This window comes from Prionailurus bengalensis, chromosome B2 (genome assembly GCF_016509475.1).
Source record: "Prionailurus bengalensis isolate Pbe53 chromosome B2, Fcat_Pben_1.1_paternal_pri, whole genome shotgun sequence".
NCBI classification, from domain to species: Eukaryota; Metazoa; Chordata; class Mammalia; order Carnivora; family Felidae; genus Prionailurus; species Prionailurus bengalensis.
The window spans coordinates 36,744,075-36,759,255 of record NC_057349.1 but is presented as its reverse complement, the minus strand read 5'-3'; the positions used below and the strand labels follow the sequence as shown (position 1 = coordinate 36,759,255).

The 15,181-nt window shown below is 36.8% G+C and overlaps 1 protein-coding gene across 1 annotated transcript in view; it reads right to left on the bottom strand.

Annotated features, from left to right (window-relative positions):
- DNAH8 (dynein axonemal heavy chain 8) overlaps window positions 1-15,181 on the bottom strand; it is a 327,851-nt gene that overhangs the window by 251,868 nt on the left and 60,802 nt on the right. Inside the window, exons 14-21 of the mRNA XM_043591305.1 lie at window positions 12,532-12,608; window positions 11,121-11,220; window positions 10,395-10,514; window positions 8,695-8,830; window positions 5,338-5,525; window positions 2,527-2,607; window positions 2,001-2,117; window positions 1,075-1,194 (exon numbers count right to left, since the gene is read on the bottom strand). Coding sequence (XP_043447240.1) covers window positions 1,075-1,194; window positions 2,001-2,117; window positions 2,527-2,607; window positions 5,338-5,525; window positions 8,695-8,830; window positions 10,395-10,514; window positions 11,121-11,220; window positions 12,532-12,608 — 939 coding nt within the window. The remainder of the gene's footprint in view (window positions 1-1,074; window positions 1,195-2,000; window positions 2,118-2,526; window positions 2,608-5,337; window positions 5,526-8,694; window positions 8,831-10,394; window positions 10,515-11,120; window positions 11,221-12,531; window positions 12,609-15,181) is intronic.

The following is a 15,181-nucleotide window of genomic DNA, read 5'->3' as shown; positions in this document are numbered from 1 at the left end:
TGAGGCAAGAGGCCAGCTGGCTTATCCAAACCCCTAAAGGCATGAAGAGGTGTCCTGGAAAGAAGAAGCTGAATTTCCATAGCAACAGGCTCAAAGGGCCCTGTATCCCATAGGCAGGATTGGAGCCCATGAGACAGAGGCACCCTTGGTTGTCTTGAAAAGGACACTAGCAAGGTGACCCCAACCAGCAGAGTAAGTGTAGCAGAAGCACATGGCAGGAAAGAAATAAAAGAGTCCAGTTCAAGATGTAAAGTGAGTACTTCTAGGAGAGATTGTGTTATGTGTGCTACGTGTTATGTGCCAGACCGTTAGGGTTCCTATTTTTGTAATTTTGAGCCAATGGAGAATAAATAGATACTCAAATAATTTTAGTATAATGTGATGCTGAGGTTAGGTTTTGTCCTATGGAGACTAGATGCCACTGCTGGTTGAAGGATTTAAGATCACGAGTTTCACAATCAGATTTGGTGGCAATGTGGAGAATGGATATGATGGAGCCAGATATAGAGAAGAGAGACCAGTCAGATCATAACATCAAGCACTAAACTCAAAATGAGCCTTAAGGGCCTGACCTAATTAAGGGGTAGTAAGTATGGAGAAGAAGAAGCAATTAATTCAAGCAAACTTGGAGTAAAAGGCAAAAACTGGCCTGAAGATAATTGGCCTGAAGCCTGAAGACTGACTGGAGGTAGGAAATGGGAGTGTGAAAAGGACTCCACATAACTCCCAGATTTCTGTGAGTGGCTTAAAGGGCAAGGATGTGGTAGTCAAAACCAAGAGGTAGTCGATATTGCCCTGGGAGTAAACACAGAGGAGGAAGAGCAGTAAACCACTGACGGAAGGAACCCCAGGAAACCCCAGCACGAGGTTGAGGATATTAGTAAGATCCTATCTAGGGTGTGGCCATGGACTTGAGTTGTTGAAGCCTTGTAAGTCTTTGAATCTGAGGATTTCCAAAAAAGCAAGGATGTCTATATACTACTAACAGAGATTTCCACGTTTAGATTATAAATTCGCATTTTAAGTATATGAGCCAGTATTTCTATGATTAAAATATAACACATAAGTGCATACCTCATTGAGTGTCAACATATCTTCTACTTTGGTGGCACCACTTTCAGGCAGGGAAATTAACACAGTTTTGGCTATCTCCTTTAGAACTGTATCAATATGCATTTCACACAAGTCGCTGATCTACCAAGAAGAAAAAACATGGAGAGGAAAACTCTTCTTTCATCCAAGATATACTTGAATTATAAAATAATTTAGAGGGCTGTATCTCGAAACTTGGGGCCTGAGCCAAGATAATTTGGTGGAAATTGTAGGAGTACATTTACAAAGAAAGCTTGACGTGGAACTAAAGTTTTATAGAGCAGCAACATATGTCATAATCTGATATACGTTATCTCTTTTAATCCTTCTTCTGGCCCATGACTCATTACTACCCAAGTTTTACAGCTAAAGAAACAAAGGCTCAGATAAGCAAAGTAACCTGGGAAGGAACGCAAAAGGCAGATCATTGTACCTAGATTTATCTGACTCTCAAGCCTCTGAGTTTTGTCTATTGACCCTGCTGTCATCAGAGAAAAGCACATCTAAGAAGGTATGCATGTTCTATGTAGAAAAGATGTCAGAAATCAATACACCGTCTCCATTAGGTGAATGCCTCATCTAACTAACATTAGATGTATTAATATTTAAGCACTCCATTTTGCCATTTTCCACAGTCTACAATTATTCCATTTTCTAAAGTACACTGTGGAGTTGAACTACCATTTTAACATATTGAAGGCAAGTAATTCAGAGACAAAAACAAGGCAACTCTGCATGAAAAGGCTCCAAAGCAGTTAGAGAAACATAAAGCATTATTTTTTTTTAACTCAATAGATGTCCTTTTAGTTAAGAGTCACATCCTTTAAATAGCTTTCATAGATAAGCAAACTATTATTTATAGCCTGAGTATTAATGTATGTAGTTAAAAAAAAATGTATTTATCATACCTTCTTTAAAAGTTGATTGAACATATCCAAAACCGAGTCAACTTCTTGAAAGAAGCTTTCTAGTGTTAAGGATGACCATGTTAATATTGTGAGCCCTTGTCTCAACACAGATTCCACCTAGAAAAAGAAAAGAAAAAAAAACATAGCGGCTTCCATGATTAACAACAACATCTGCATTTACTTAAAAAGGCTTTCTTTTTATTACCCGGAAATATTATAGGTTATATTTCCTTAATTTTATTTCTCTCCATTATACTTGGTAAAGGTGACTTTGTTTTTTAATCACCTTTGGCTGTCCATGAAGAATCATGGATTCTTAGAAAGTGCTCGTTATTTAGATTTAGTTGTTTTTCAAAGGCAACAAAACTTGTTGACAAGAAATCATTCTATAGGAGAAATAGAGCTATAATGTTGAACTAGAAAGATAGCAGATCTAGGCAAGAATAGATAAAATCCATAATCTGTGGAACGGGAATCTAATTTTAAACACCAGGGAAATCAATATAAAACCTTCAGCATTACCAACCTTTTTCATTCTCGGGGTCATCAGATTGACAAACACTGAAGGCACTTCCTGACATAACTCATCATAATACTGCAGAAGACCCTGTTGAAAGCCAAAATGGTGTGTTTTACTTTAATTTATTTTAAAGCAAGTCATATTTTGATTCACACCAGGAAGGTGTCATTATACCTGTTTCCTCATGGTCCTGCCAAGATTAAGGCCGTTCACCTAAATTTATATTAATTTACCATACTTTTTCCTCACCTGTAAATTACCTTAGCATCTCCTTTAAAGAGCAAGTCAGTGGAGCTTTCTAGAGTTGTATTTTTCATATTTACTATTTAATTACCTTTCTCTATTTATGCTATTTTAAATAGCATGGATAATTATCTTTTCAAGATGTCTCTCATTATAAGTTTTTCCCCGTTCTGGAACACATGAAAGCATACTTATTATTGATGTCACACTTGTTTTCTTGAATCAAAATAAATGTATGCACAATCAGAATTAATAGGCTTATATATTTTCTTTTAGATATTTTTTAGAGATGAACCGTAATGATCAATTTTTGGCCATTTCATAATTTATTGCAGGGTGTGATGGGAAATAAGGATTCCAATCAATCCTTCCCCAAATTAATAATATTAAGCTGTTTCAATGTTTCCTTAATAGTTTCAAAGTTATCAACTCCTTTCCACCTTTTATATTCCCAGTATTCTGTTTTCACATCAGTATTTTAATACTATCAAGAAGAAACAAGGGAATATAACATGGTATGCTAACTATATTGAAATTTAAAATAAAATAAAATAAAATAAAATAAAATAAAGGAAAAGAATAAAGAGCCTAGAAATAAATCCCTGACATGTGGCCAATTAATTTACAAAGAAGCAAGAATATACAAAGGAGCCAAAAATATACAATGAGGAAAGGACAGTCTCCTCAATAAATAGTATTGGGAAAACTAGACTGTCACATGCAAAAGAATGAAACTGGACACCTATCTTAAATACATACACACAAATCAACTCAAAATAGATTAAAGACTTAAATTTTAGACCTGAAATGGTAAAACTCTAAAAAAGAGAACATGGGGTAAGCTCCTTGACAGCTGTCTTGGCAGTGATTTTTGGATTTAACCAAAAGCATAAGCAACAAAGGCAAAAATAAACATGTGGCACTCCATCAAAGTTAAAAGCTTCTGCACAGCAAAGAAAACCATCAACAAAATGAAAAGGCAGCCTATGGCAACAAAAACAACAACAACAACAACAAAAATGCGAAAAACTAACAATCCAGTTAAAACACATGCAAAGGAACTGAATAGACATTTTTCCAAAGAAGAGACACAAAAGGACAATAGGTACACGAAAAGGTAGTCAATTATCACTAACCATCTGGGAAATGCAAATCAAAACCACGGTGAAATGGTACCTCACGCCTATTAGAATGGTTATTCTCAAAACAAACAAAGAAACGAACAAACACCCAAGAGATAACAAGTGTTGGCCAGGATATGGAGAAAAGGGAACACTTGTGCACTGTTGGTGTGGATGTAAATTGGTGCAGCCACTATGAAAAACGTCTAGAGTTTCCTCAAAAAATTTTAAGATAAAAATACCATATGATATAGCAATTCCCACATCAGGGTCTCAAAGAGATAATCTGGACTCCCATGTTATTTACAGTGATGATGGGAACATCCATCAATAAATGGATGTGTAAAGAAAATATGGTATATATATGCAATGGACTATTACTCAGCCTTGAGAAAGAAAGACATCCTGCCATTTGGAACAACATGGATGGGCCTTGAAGGCATTATGTTAAATGAAATAAGGCAGACAAAGAAAGACAAATACTGTATGATGCCACTTACATGTGGAATCTAAAAAAGCTGAACTTGTAAAAACAGCAGAAAAGTGATTGCCAGGGGCTGGGGGTGGTGAGGGAATACGAAGAGTTTGGTAAAAGGGAGCAATCGTTTAGCTAAAGATGAATAAGGACTGAGATCTGATGATTAACATGGTGGCTATAATTGATAGCACTATAGCATATAATCAAATTTTACGAAGAGAGTAGAACTTAAACATTCTCACCAAAAAAAGAAACAAATATACATAATATATATGCGCACGCGTGCACACATGCACACACACACATATATATATATATGAGGTATGTGTATATATAAATGAGGTATGTATATATATATATGAGGTGTATATATATATATATGAGATATATATATGAGGTATATATATACATGAGGCATATATATATATATAAGGTATATATATATATATATATATATATATATATGAGGTAATGAATGTGTTAATTAGATGACAGGAATACTTTCACAATGTATATGTATATCAAATCATCATGATGCACACTTTCAATATCTTACAATTTTATTTGTCAACTGCACCTCAATAAAACTGAAGAAAAACGAACAATCGGGGCGCCTGGGTGGCGCAGTCGGTTAAGCGTCCGACTTCAGCCAGGTCACGATCTCGTGGTCCGTGAGTTCGAGCCCCGCGTCAGGCTCTGGGCTGATGGCTTGGAGCCTGGAGCCTGTTTCCAATTCTGTGTCTCCCTCTCTCTCTGCCCCTCCCCCATTTATGCTCTGTCTCTCTCTGTCCCAAAAAAATAAATAAAAATGTTGGAAAAAAAAAATTAAAAAAAAAAAAAGAAAGAAAAATGAACAATCAACGTAGTAACAAATTTCCCCTCAATATCACATCAGCACAACTCCAGTGATGTATTTTTCTTTTACCAAAACAAAAAACTCCCTCAAAAATAATTTTAAAATATAATCTATCTTACCTGCAAATGCAACTTATCTGCTTTCAATTTATTCTCCAGTTTTAGCAATCTCTTTGCCTCTTCTGGTACATCCAGCTTCATTTTTATCATGCACTTAGTTTCCCGAACAACTTCCAAAATTTTGGGATCAAAATTAACCAGCAACTTCCCCGTCTCTGGGTGTCGCACAAAAAGTGTGGCTTGTAAAGCTACAAATAAATGATTATTGGCATTAGTTTTTTTGGATTTCTTTTCTGCTTCCAGCCATGTTTACATGCCTGTCTTCCCACTGGGTACTGACTTCTTAATAGAACAATAGTTTTGGATATCCTAGGTGCTAAGGCATAGCATCTGACATGTGATCAGTGCTCAAAACTCAGATAAATGAATGCAGAGTGTCTGCAAAGCCATACAATCAGATCCAGACAGATAAAAATGGACGAAGAACATATAGTCTTCGTGCTATGAACTGCAATACTTTTGTGAGTGGATCTAAGAAAGCTATAATGCAATGTAGTTTATTTTAATGGATTGTGATTTAACCCCTGTGAGAGAAATGTAAGAAGTACACGCTACAAAATATGACACACCTCATATGATGAACTCTTTCTCACAACCCCAAACTGCTTCTTTAAAGAGGCTTATCTGAACTAAGCCTCCATCTTGAATTTCTGGTAACTAAGTTCAGTATCAATAATCAATATTTATTAAACACCATGGCATTGTAAACTTCTAGGTGGTAGAGGAAGACTTTTTTAGGCTACACCGAAACTACCACCTGAATATCATTCATATACATAGGAATTTTCAGGCATGCTTTTTATTATGAATTGAAATAAATAATCCCAGTCAGTGGTGAGTAGCCATAGCTTATTTGTTATCCTAACATGAATTATTTCTAGAGGCATAATAATAACACACTTCTAGACGAGTATGTGCTAGCTTAAATTACACCTTATATTAACAAACACTACTACCATGAGAATTCCCTATGTATCTTCCAAGCCTCACATTGCTTCATAGAATGTGGCTGCATTGAATTTCTAGTAAAATAAAATAGTCTGTATAGCCCTTTGAAGTTAGTTGACTTTTATTCATCAATTAGTCTTGAGATGGTTCTTAATGCTGTTGGTTGCATGAGTATTTCAACTAAAATTTTTACTTAATTCGTTTGGAATCTTTTTTAAATTGGGCCAGAAATCATTGATCCTCCCAAGTAAATTCCAAAATAACCTTGGAACGTTCATCTAATGAAATCTATCTTCCTTAAGTCTGTACTGAGCTTTCTTGAAAGGACAAAATGGTCAGCAAGACCGCTAAGAATAATGATAGCCAGGAAGTCAGCTCCAGAACTGAGTGGCATTTCATTAAACTTTATAAAGCAACCATCTAAAAGAGGCCAACACCAGATCCCCAATTATTATTCTGAGTTCCTATATTGTTAAATATAGCCACATCAATACAACAAGAAGCTTTGCAGAACAATTTATTTCCACTTCACAATTTATTTCCATTTCATAGGAAAAGGCAGATTTAAATCCCAGCTTTGCCATTTCCTAGCTGTGTGATAATCTTGTGCAAGGGGCTTAATCTCCCAGTACCTCAGTTTCCTCTTCTATAAAATGAGGATAATTATAGTTCCTCATAGGGTCGCCATGAGGCTTAAAAGGAAGCTGCATATGTAAAGTGCTTTGACAAAGCCTGGCACATGGTAAGAACTATATAAGTGTCAGCTATCACTGTTATTTAAAGGTTACAAGGATGAAACAGACATAGAGAGTACCCTTCGAATGTGTAGGGGAGATAAGACAGATCCATAAAGCAGTAAGTGTCATGAGAAAGAACAGCAGATAAAGCAAATAGAGGACTCTGGAGTAGGAAGACGTTATTTTCTGCTGGGGGAACAAGGAGCTTTATGGAACTGGTAAGTGGTGAACTTGTTTTTGAGCATGTGCCAATAAGAGGAAAAACCACCGGGAAAAAGAAAAGTAGAAAAGGGTATGGTATTATACAAGCAAAATAGAACATGCTCCATTCTTCAGTTAACAATTCTCTTCTGCCCTTTTCCAGAATGTGAATTTTAAGTTTCTCTTAAGGCTCCTTTGAGAGTGTTGTTCTTAGCTGCCTCTCATTAGGATCCATAGGGTCCTACTGTATTCATTACCCAGAAACAGTTGGCCTGATACAAGTGGCTTATTAAAAGCTAAACTGAGGGGCCAGGTGGGGAAGACAGCCTGCAGAGTTGGGGCCCCGTCCTCCAGGACACAGGCATGAATGAATCAATAGCTTGTAATGGTGATGTGTCTTCAATAGCTAAAATATATAGGTCAGGAACCAAGAGGCAGGAAAAGAGCAGCCCCTCGTACCATCACTCCCAGGGACCCAACTGCAGGATTTGTGCTTCCTGTGCCTGCAATTCTGTATACCCTGCTGGGGTGGAGATCCTGGTATGGAAGGAGAGACCTTTCTATCAGGGACTACAGTCAGGGTTCCATCAAGGTTATGGATAAAGCTGAAGGCTAAGATGGGACAAAGCAGGAACCTGGACCGCCCGACAATTGAGCCCACACAGCAACAACACCCCAGATCATGCCCGCATGGACGGATGATGGCTTGAAATCAGCCCTCCTCTGCTTCACAGTGAATTCTGCCCAATGCCTTGGCACCTCTCAGAGGTACCTAGACATAGCCCTAATACTGTGAATCTACTGGAGCTCAAAGTGAAGTAAAATTCCGTTATAGAAAAAGAAAGGAAGTGAGGGAGGAAAAAAGGAGGGAGGGAAGGAGAAGGTAGGAGAGGGAAGGAAGGAAGGAAGGAAGGAAGGAAGGAAAAGAGGGAGGGAGGGGGGAGGGAGGGAAGGAAGGAAGGGAGGGAGGGAAAGAGGGAGGGGGGAGGAAAGGAGGGAGGGAAGGAAGGGAAAGATGGAGGGAGGGGGAGGGAAGGAAGGAAGGGAAAGAGGGAAGGAAGGAAGGAAGGAAGGAAGACCAGCAAAGTGCAATTCTTTCTCCCCTGATTGGGACTGAGATTTGAATCTACAACATGATAAAATTGAAGATGAAAACTTCCCTAAATCTATGGAGAACTATCTATGAAGAGTCTCGATATTTACTTTTAAATACTGTTTCTTAGTGTGAAGTCACAACCTAAGTATATCAACTTTAAGGTGATGGCAACTGTTGCTTATTAAATCAGAATATTATTTAGTAACTGTAAAGAAACAATTGTATTTTAAAAAGACATAATTGTATCATTCCCAAAGCTAAATATGACCATCATAATGTTGCATTAAAGGGATGTAAAAATTCTCCAGAACCATGAATTCATTCAAAATCACCTAACACCCCCTCCTTAGTGTCACTGCATAGTCTTATACACACCATACTGTAACTGCGAGATTTCTCTGACCCAGGCTGTGTGATAGACCACCTCGAATTCCACCAGAACATAGGAAATTTTGTTATACTGACGAATGACAGCTTTACCTTCTGCACTTGACAAAATTTCTGAGTTTTTCTGTTTTTTTAAGGGGAAAAAAAGATTTATAATTAAAAGATTGTTGGTTGTTTTGTATCCAAATCATAAAGCTGTTGGTACTTAAAATGTCATCAAATAATTAATTATGTTAGCAACTTAGATTTTGCTTCAGAGTAAAATAGAGGTGAGGAAAGCCATACAAACTAAAGATGGAAGTAGAGAAACATTACCAGCAGAAAGGGAAAACTAGAAAAGGAAATAAAGGATTTAAGAAGAAAGAGAGGTCTATCTAGCCTTACAGCCAGCCAGGCTGAGAGCCTCTGCTTTCAATTCTCTATTCCCTTCCCAATTTTCTGGACAAGATACAATGGAGTGATTTTCCTTGAGCTGTGAATATCAGGGAAAATCCCCAAATTCCAGCACCAAAAAAAAAGTAACTGTATATCAAAGAACAAAAACCAAATTTCTTTACATAAAAACTGAAAGCCTTATTTTTTGACTCACAGATGTCAAAAACACAGCAATCTCACTGCAGAGTCAATCATCAATGGAGTCCCCGTCCTGGCCTCTTCTCTAAGGCCAGCGTTTTAATATTTTTACAAATAGAACAGTAAAATAAATGATAGCAGTCAAACAGCAACAATAAAAATTTTAATATCCAAAAATGCTTAAATACTAAAATTACTGCAAGACTATTTTTGGTAGTTATTTCCTTCTGTATTTAGGCATAAGATGCCACCCGAGGCAAGCCAACTCTGCGTTGTTACTCTGTCTCTTTACAAAACCAAACCAAACCACACAAAAAACAAAGACAAGACAAACTGGCAATTTCAAAATGACAACATGGCCTAAGAGTATCCTGGGATTTTTCAGAAATATAATAATCTTAAGGACACAGAGAATGCATATACTCCATTATACTTTGCTCTAGATCTCAATTCCTTATTCAGGAATAGTGTCTCTGGGGCACCTGGGTGGCTCAGTCGGTTAAGCATCTGACTTCGGCTCAGGTCATGATCTCGCGGTTCGTGGGTTTGAGTCCCACATCAGGCTCTGTACTGACACTTCAGAGCCTGGAGCCTGCTTCGAAATTGTGTGCCTCTCTCTCTCTCTCTCTCTCTCTGCTCCTCCCCCACTCACGCTCTGTGTGTGTGTGTGTGTGTCTCTCTCTCTCTCAAAAATAAACATTAAAAATATTTTTTAAAAAGGAATATACTAAGACTGTCTTCACTTCCACTTATATATGTCAGTGACATATCTGTCCACACAGAGAAGTAAGCTTCAGGATTATGCTTGTACTTTTATTATTTTCAAAACAATGACTCTTTAAAAGCCTTGATAAAGTATCTTTTATTACTAAAAGCCATAAAGTTATAAGATTCTCCCCCTTAGAGATTAACTGCAATTAAGTGAGCTTATCTACTAAACATGAAGGAATTGGCCTGGTCACCCTCAGGCATATTTATAAACTAAATTTTTTTTGCCAGTGGAAGAATTAGTTAGCTCACACGACTTTATTGGACACAAACGTTATCGGATAAAATATACATCTTCTATTAAAACTACTGTAATCCTCATACTATAAATGGAATTATTGGCTTACGAAGAAATAGTTGATGGGCTCACTTATCCGGCGATAGAGCTGCCTCACCCAAAGTATTTTGCCTGCTATAGGGGGCATGTTGCGAGCAAGAGGCGGGTCATCTTTTTGAGAATGATAAAGCTGGAATTAAAGATACGGTATTGATGTTTACAATTCAATACAATGGAAAAGGCAAAAGATATTCAATACATTTGCACTCACATGTTTTATGTATAGGAGCTAGTCAATAAATATGTAAATGCACTCTATTTAGAGATCATCTGTGGCTCAGAAACTACGATGTTTCCAATAGATGACATTTAATTCTCTCTAAACCCTTATTTCCCATTACATGTATATTTTTTTCTGTATTTTATCCCAAATTTTAAGGAGATATTCAAATAAGGGAGCAATAAGCTACATTATATCTGTCACAATATTCTCCAGAGCCCAAATTTCTCTGCACAGAAATATTAACTTAAATGGGCTTTTCAACACACACATAAATGCTGTTACAAAAACAAACAAACAAACAAACCCTGTTCTTAAGAGCTTAGGGACATAAATCTGGCTGTCCAGTGACATACACTGTCAACACCTTCCCACATTTGGAGGGGAACATCAGAGGTACTTAGCAGTGAAAGGGTCATTTTGAAAAGCTTGGCACCAGAAAATAAGGGCAATGCTTTCAGAATACTTTTTTTTTTTGTACTAAAGTACCACTCTGTTTATAAACATGACCCTTGCCTTCTTTGTAGCTTCAAGTTCAGCCACGTAATACTGAAGAATACGCTCGATGGTATGGTTTATTTCTAACTGAAGACAGGGGATGTTCAGCTTCTGGAATCTGAAAGTGAGTGAGGGTGAATAATTAAAAAGTCAATGAGAAACATACTTAAGAATTGCTGCCATCCTAAAAATCCATTCATTCACTCATTTGACAAATACTCATGCCAGACCTCATGCACTGTCCTGGGATGCGGTGAGGAACAAGACAGGTGTGGAGCCAGCCCTCTTGGAGCCTCCAGTTATCTTATGGAAAATGCAGACTTAGTCAAGAGCTATGTTTTAAAAAAATCATTTAAATTACAAGGGGACCAGGAATGCATATATCAAGGGAACCCAGCCAAGTTTGGCGAGGCAAGAAAGACTTCCTTAGAAAAGGACATTTAAACTGACAATGAAAAGATGGGGGGCAAGGGTTGACTTAGCAAAGATGGAGGGGAACACACTGAGCATCCCTCTGACAACAGTAATGCTCACATAATTCCAAATAGCCATAATCAAAACAATGATCTGTCTGCCAAATATCACTTCCACCTTCAGACTAAGTGATGCACAGGAAATACTAGGATAATAACATCCTGATAAGAAAGTGAATTAATACCAGTGTACTATGGGTAAAAGAAAGACAGACACACAGAAAGAGACAGAGACAGAGAAATCAAAAAGAAAATGGTGCTGCCATCTGTCTGTACAGTATTACCATTTGTCAAACTCATTTTCTGTCTGTTTTGACTCTTTCACTGGTCTCATGAGGTAAAGTCTCACTGGTATGATCCAACATTAGAGAGACGTGGAGCTATATAGCAAAGCGGGGCCCAAACCAGATGCACTGGCTCTCAGGGGAGCATTCCCGAAGGATCCCTAACATGAGCCATGAGCCCTCCCTGAACTCAAAGGAAATGGCATCCAGTCCAGGCTGCCCTGCCCTTTAGGAGAGCACCATTGTCAGGAATAGAGGAAAAGGAAGCAGCAGGAGCACTCCGGAGGAAAAATGAGAACTTTGAGGATCTGCTACCCTTTGATAACTTCACTTCTAGAAATCCTTGCAGTATGCAGAATTAAATATTATTTGTTCCCTTTCCAATAACATCTATGAAATCAACTTCAGATATATTACCCAGCTGGAGGAAAAATCATGTGAAATAATTTCATTTTCTTATTGGAAGACTTTCTGCTTCAAAAAATGCAATGAGAAATATCATACTATATTTCAAATTTTTACCAATCTATTTAATGGCAATTTAAAGATTAATGTTTATAAGTCTTAAAGTTTACGGAGGAGAGATTTCCAAAAATATCTTATTTGAAATTGTATTTTCAAATACAAAGTTATCCCACCTAGAAACTATACTGCTTAATGCACTATAAATACCTTTGAAGAAGCTGAAGGGCCTGCTGAGAAGACAAGATTTTTCCAAAAGTACTGTTCATAAATGCCTGTATTTGTATCTAAAAGAAAATATTAATATTCAATTGATTTGGGGCATTAGGGAGAGATTCTTTTTGTTTAGCAACAATTAATGATTTTCCTATAGAATCAAAATTGCCTTAAACATACCTACCATCTAAGCATCTAGAATTGCACTGTCCAGTATGGTGGCCACATGTGGCTCCTGAGCACTTGAAATGTCACTACTTGGAAGTGAGATGTGCTCTGAGAGTAAAATACACACTAGATTTTAAAGACTTAACACACCTACACACAAAAAATATATAAAATATCTCAATGGTTTTTATCTTAAAAATTTTTTTGATTTTATCATTTTTGAGAGAGAGAACAAAAGCGAGGGAATGGTAGAGAGAGAGGGGGATGGAAGATCCAAAGTGGGCTCTGTGCTGACAGCAATGAGCCCAATATGGGGCCAGAACTCATGAACTATGAGATCATGTCCTAAGCTGAAGTCAGACACTCAACTGACTGAGTCGCCCAGGTTCCCCCCAAAGATTTTTACCTTGGTGACATGTTAAAATGGTAATATTTTGAATTCTGTTGGGTTGGGAAAAGTGTATTATCAAAATTAATTTCACTTGCTTCTTTTAACAATTATTCATATGGCTACTAGAAAAATTAAAATTACATATGAGGTTTGTTTGCATTTTCTGCTCATTATTTATGGGATATGACTGACCTAGAGATTTATAAGAGTGAATGTCCCTTACTAAGCATATTTCTTGGGACATTTAAATTTCTAAGCATATTGGTAGAGCAATGTAATGACATATAGACCCACAGGGTCAACAAGTGTCATTTTCCAACAATACTGTTCTAAGAATCCTCTTGGTGACATTAAGGAAGAACAAGAAGAAGAAAGTACTTTTCCAAGACTCCCACCATCCCTAGCAATGAACTCCAAACTCCTGGTACTCAACTGATGGAACTGAAGTATCCTTTGCAAACTACTCTCACTTATAAATTGTTATGGTCTACTAATATAGGCTGTGTTTATTAATCAAAATTTGGGAAAGGAAGAAAATTTTAACATTGAAACCTATTTGAAAATATTAAAAATTAAAATTTTTTCAATGTTTATTTTTTTGAGAGAGAGAAAGAGAGAGAGAGACAGAGTGTGAGCAGGGGATGGGCAGAGAGAGAGGGAGACACAGAATCCCAAGCAGGCTCTAGGCTCTGGGCTGTCAGCACAGAGTCTGATGCGGGGCTCAAACCCATGAACTGTGAGATCATGACCTGAGCCAAAGTTAGACATTCAACCAACTGAGCCACCCAGGTGCCCCCAAAATATTAAAAATTTAAGATGGCCTCTAAATTTACTGAAAGCTAAAATTTATATCTAAGGCTACAGGAAAGCTTTTATAATATATAGTCTTTATTAATAAATCATATAAATATAAGATATACCAAAGGTAGTCCTAAGAGGGGAATCTAGTCCAGCAACACAGGTCTACCTCAAGAAGCAAGAAAAATCTCAAATACACAACCAACTTTGCAGTGAAAGGAGCTAGATAAAGAAGAACAAATAAAACCCAAACCCAGAAAAAGGAAGGAAATAATATAGATTAGAGCAGAAATAAATAATACAGAAACTAAAAAACAATCAAAGAGATCAATGAAACCAGGAGCTGGTTCTTTGAAAAGGTCAACAAAATTGATAAACCTCTAGCAAGACTAATTACAAAAGAGAGAGAGAAGATCCAAATAACAAAAATTACTAATGAAAGAGGAGAAATAACAACCAACACCACAGAAATACAAACAACTGTAACAGAATATTATGAAAACCTATATGCCAACAAATTGGACAACTTAGAAGAAATGGATAAATTCCTAGAAACATATAATCTACCAAAACTAAAGCAGGAAGAAAAAGAACATATGAACAGACCAATTACCAGCAATGAAATTCAATCAGTAATCAAAAATCTCCCAACAAAGAAATGCCAGGATCAGATGGCTTCACAGATGAATTCTACCAAACATTTAAAGAAGGGTTAATACAATTTGACAATAAATTTCATATTAAAAAAATAATAAATAAATAAATAATAAAATAAAAATAATAAAGAAGGGTTAATACCCATTCTTCCCAAACTTTTCCAAAAAATACAAAAGGAAGAAAAACTTCCAATGACTCTAAGAGGCCAGTATCACCCTGATACCAAAACTAGATAAAGACACCACACATACAAAAAAGAGAGAACTACAGGCCAAATCCCTCGTGAATATAGATGCAATTTCCTCAACAAAATATCAGCAAACTGAATCCAATGCTATATTTAAAAAATCATTCACCACAATCAAATGGGATCAATTTCATGGATGCAAACTTGGTTTAATATTTGCAAAACAATCGACGTGATACAACACATCAATAAGAAAAAGGATAAAAACCATGTGACATTCCAATAGATGCAGAAAAAGCATTTGACAAAGTACTACATCCATTTACGGTAAGAAACCCTCTGCAAAGTAGGCCTACAGGGAACATATCTCAACATAATTAAGGCCTTATATGAAAAACACACAGACAACATCATACTGAATGGTGAAAAACTGACAGCTTTAC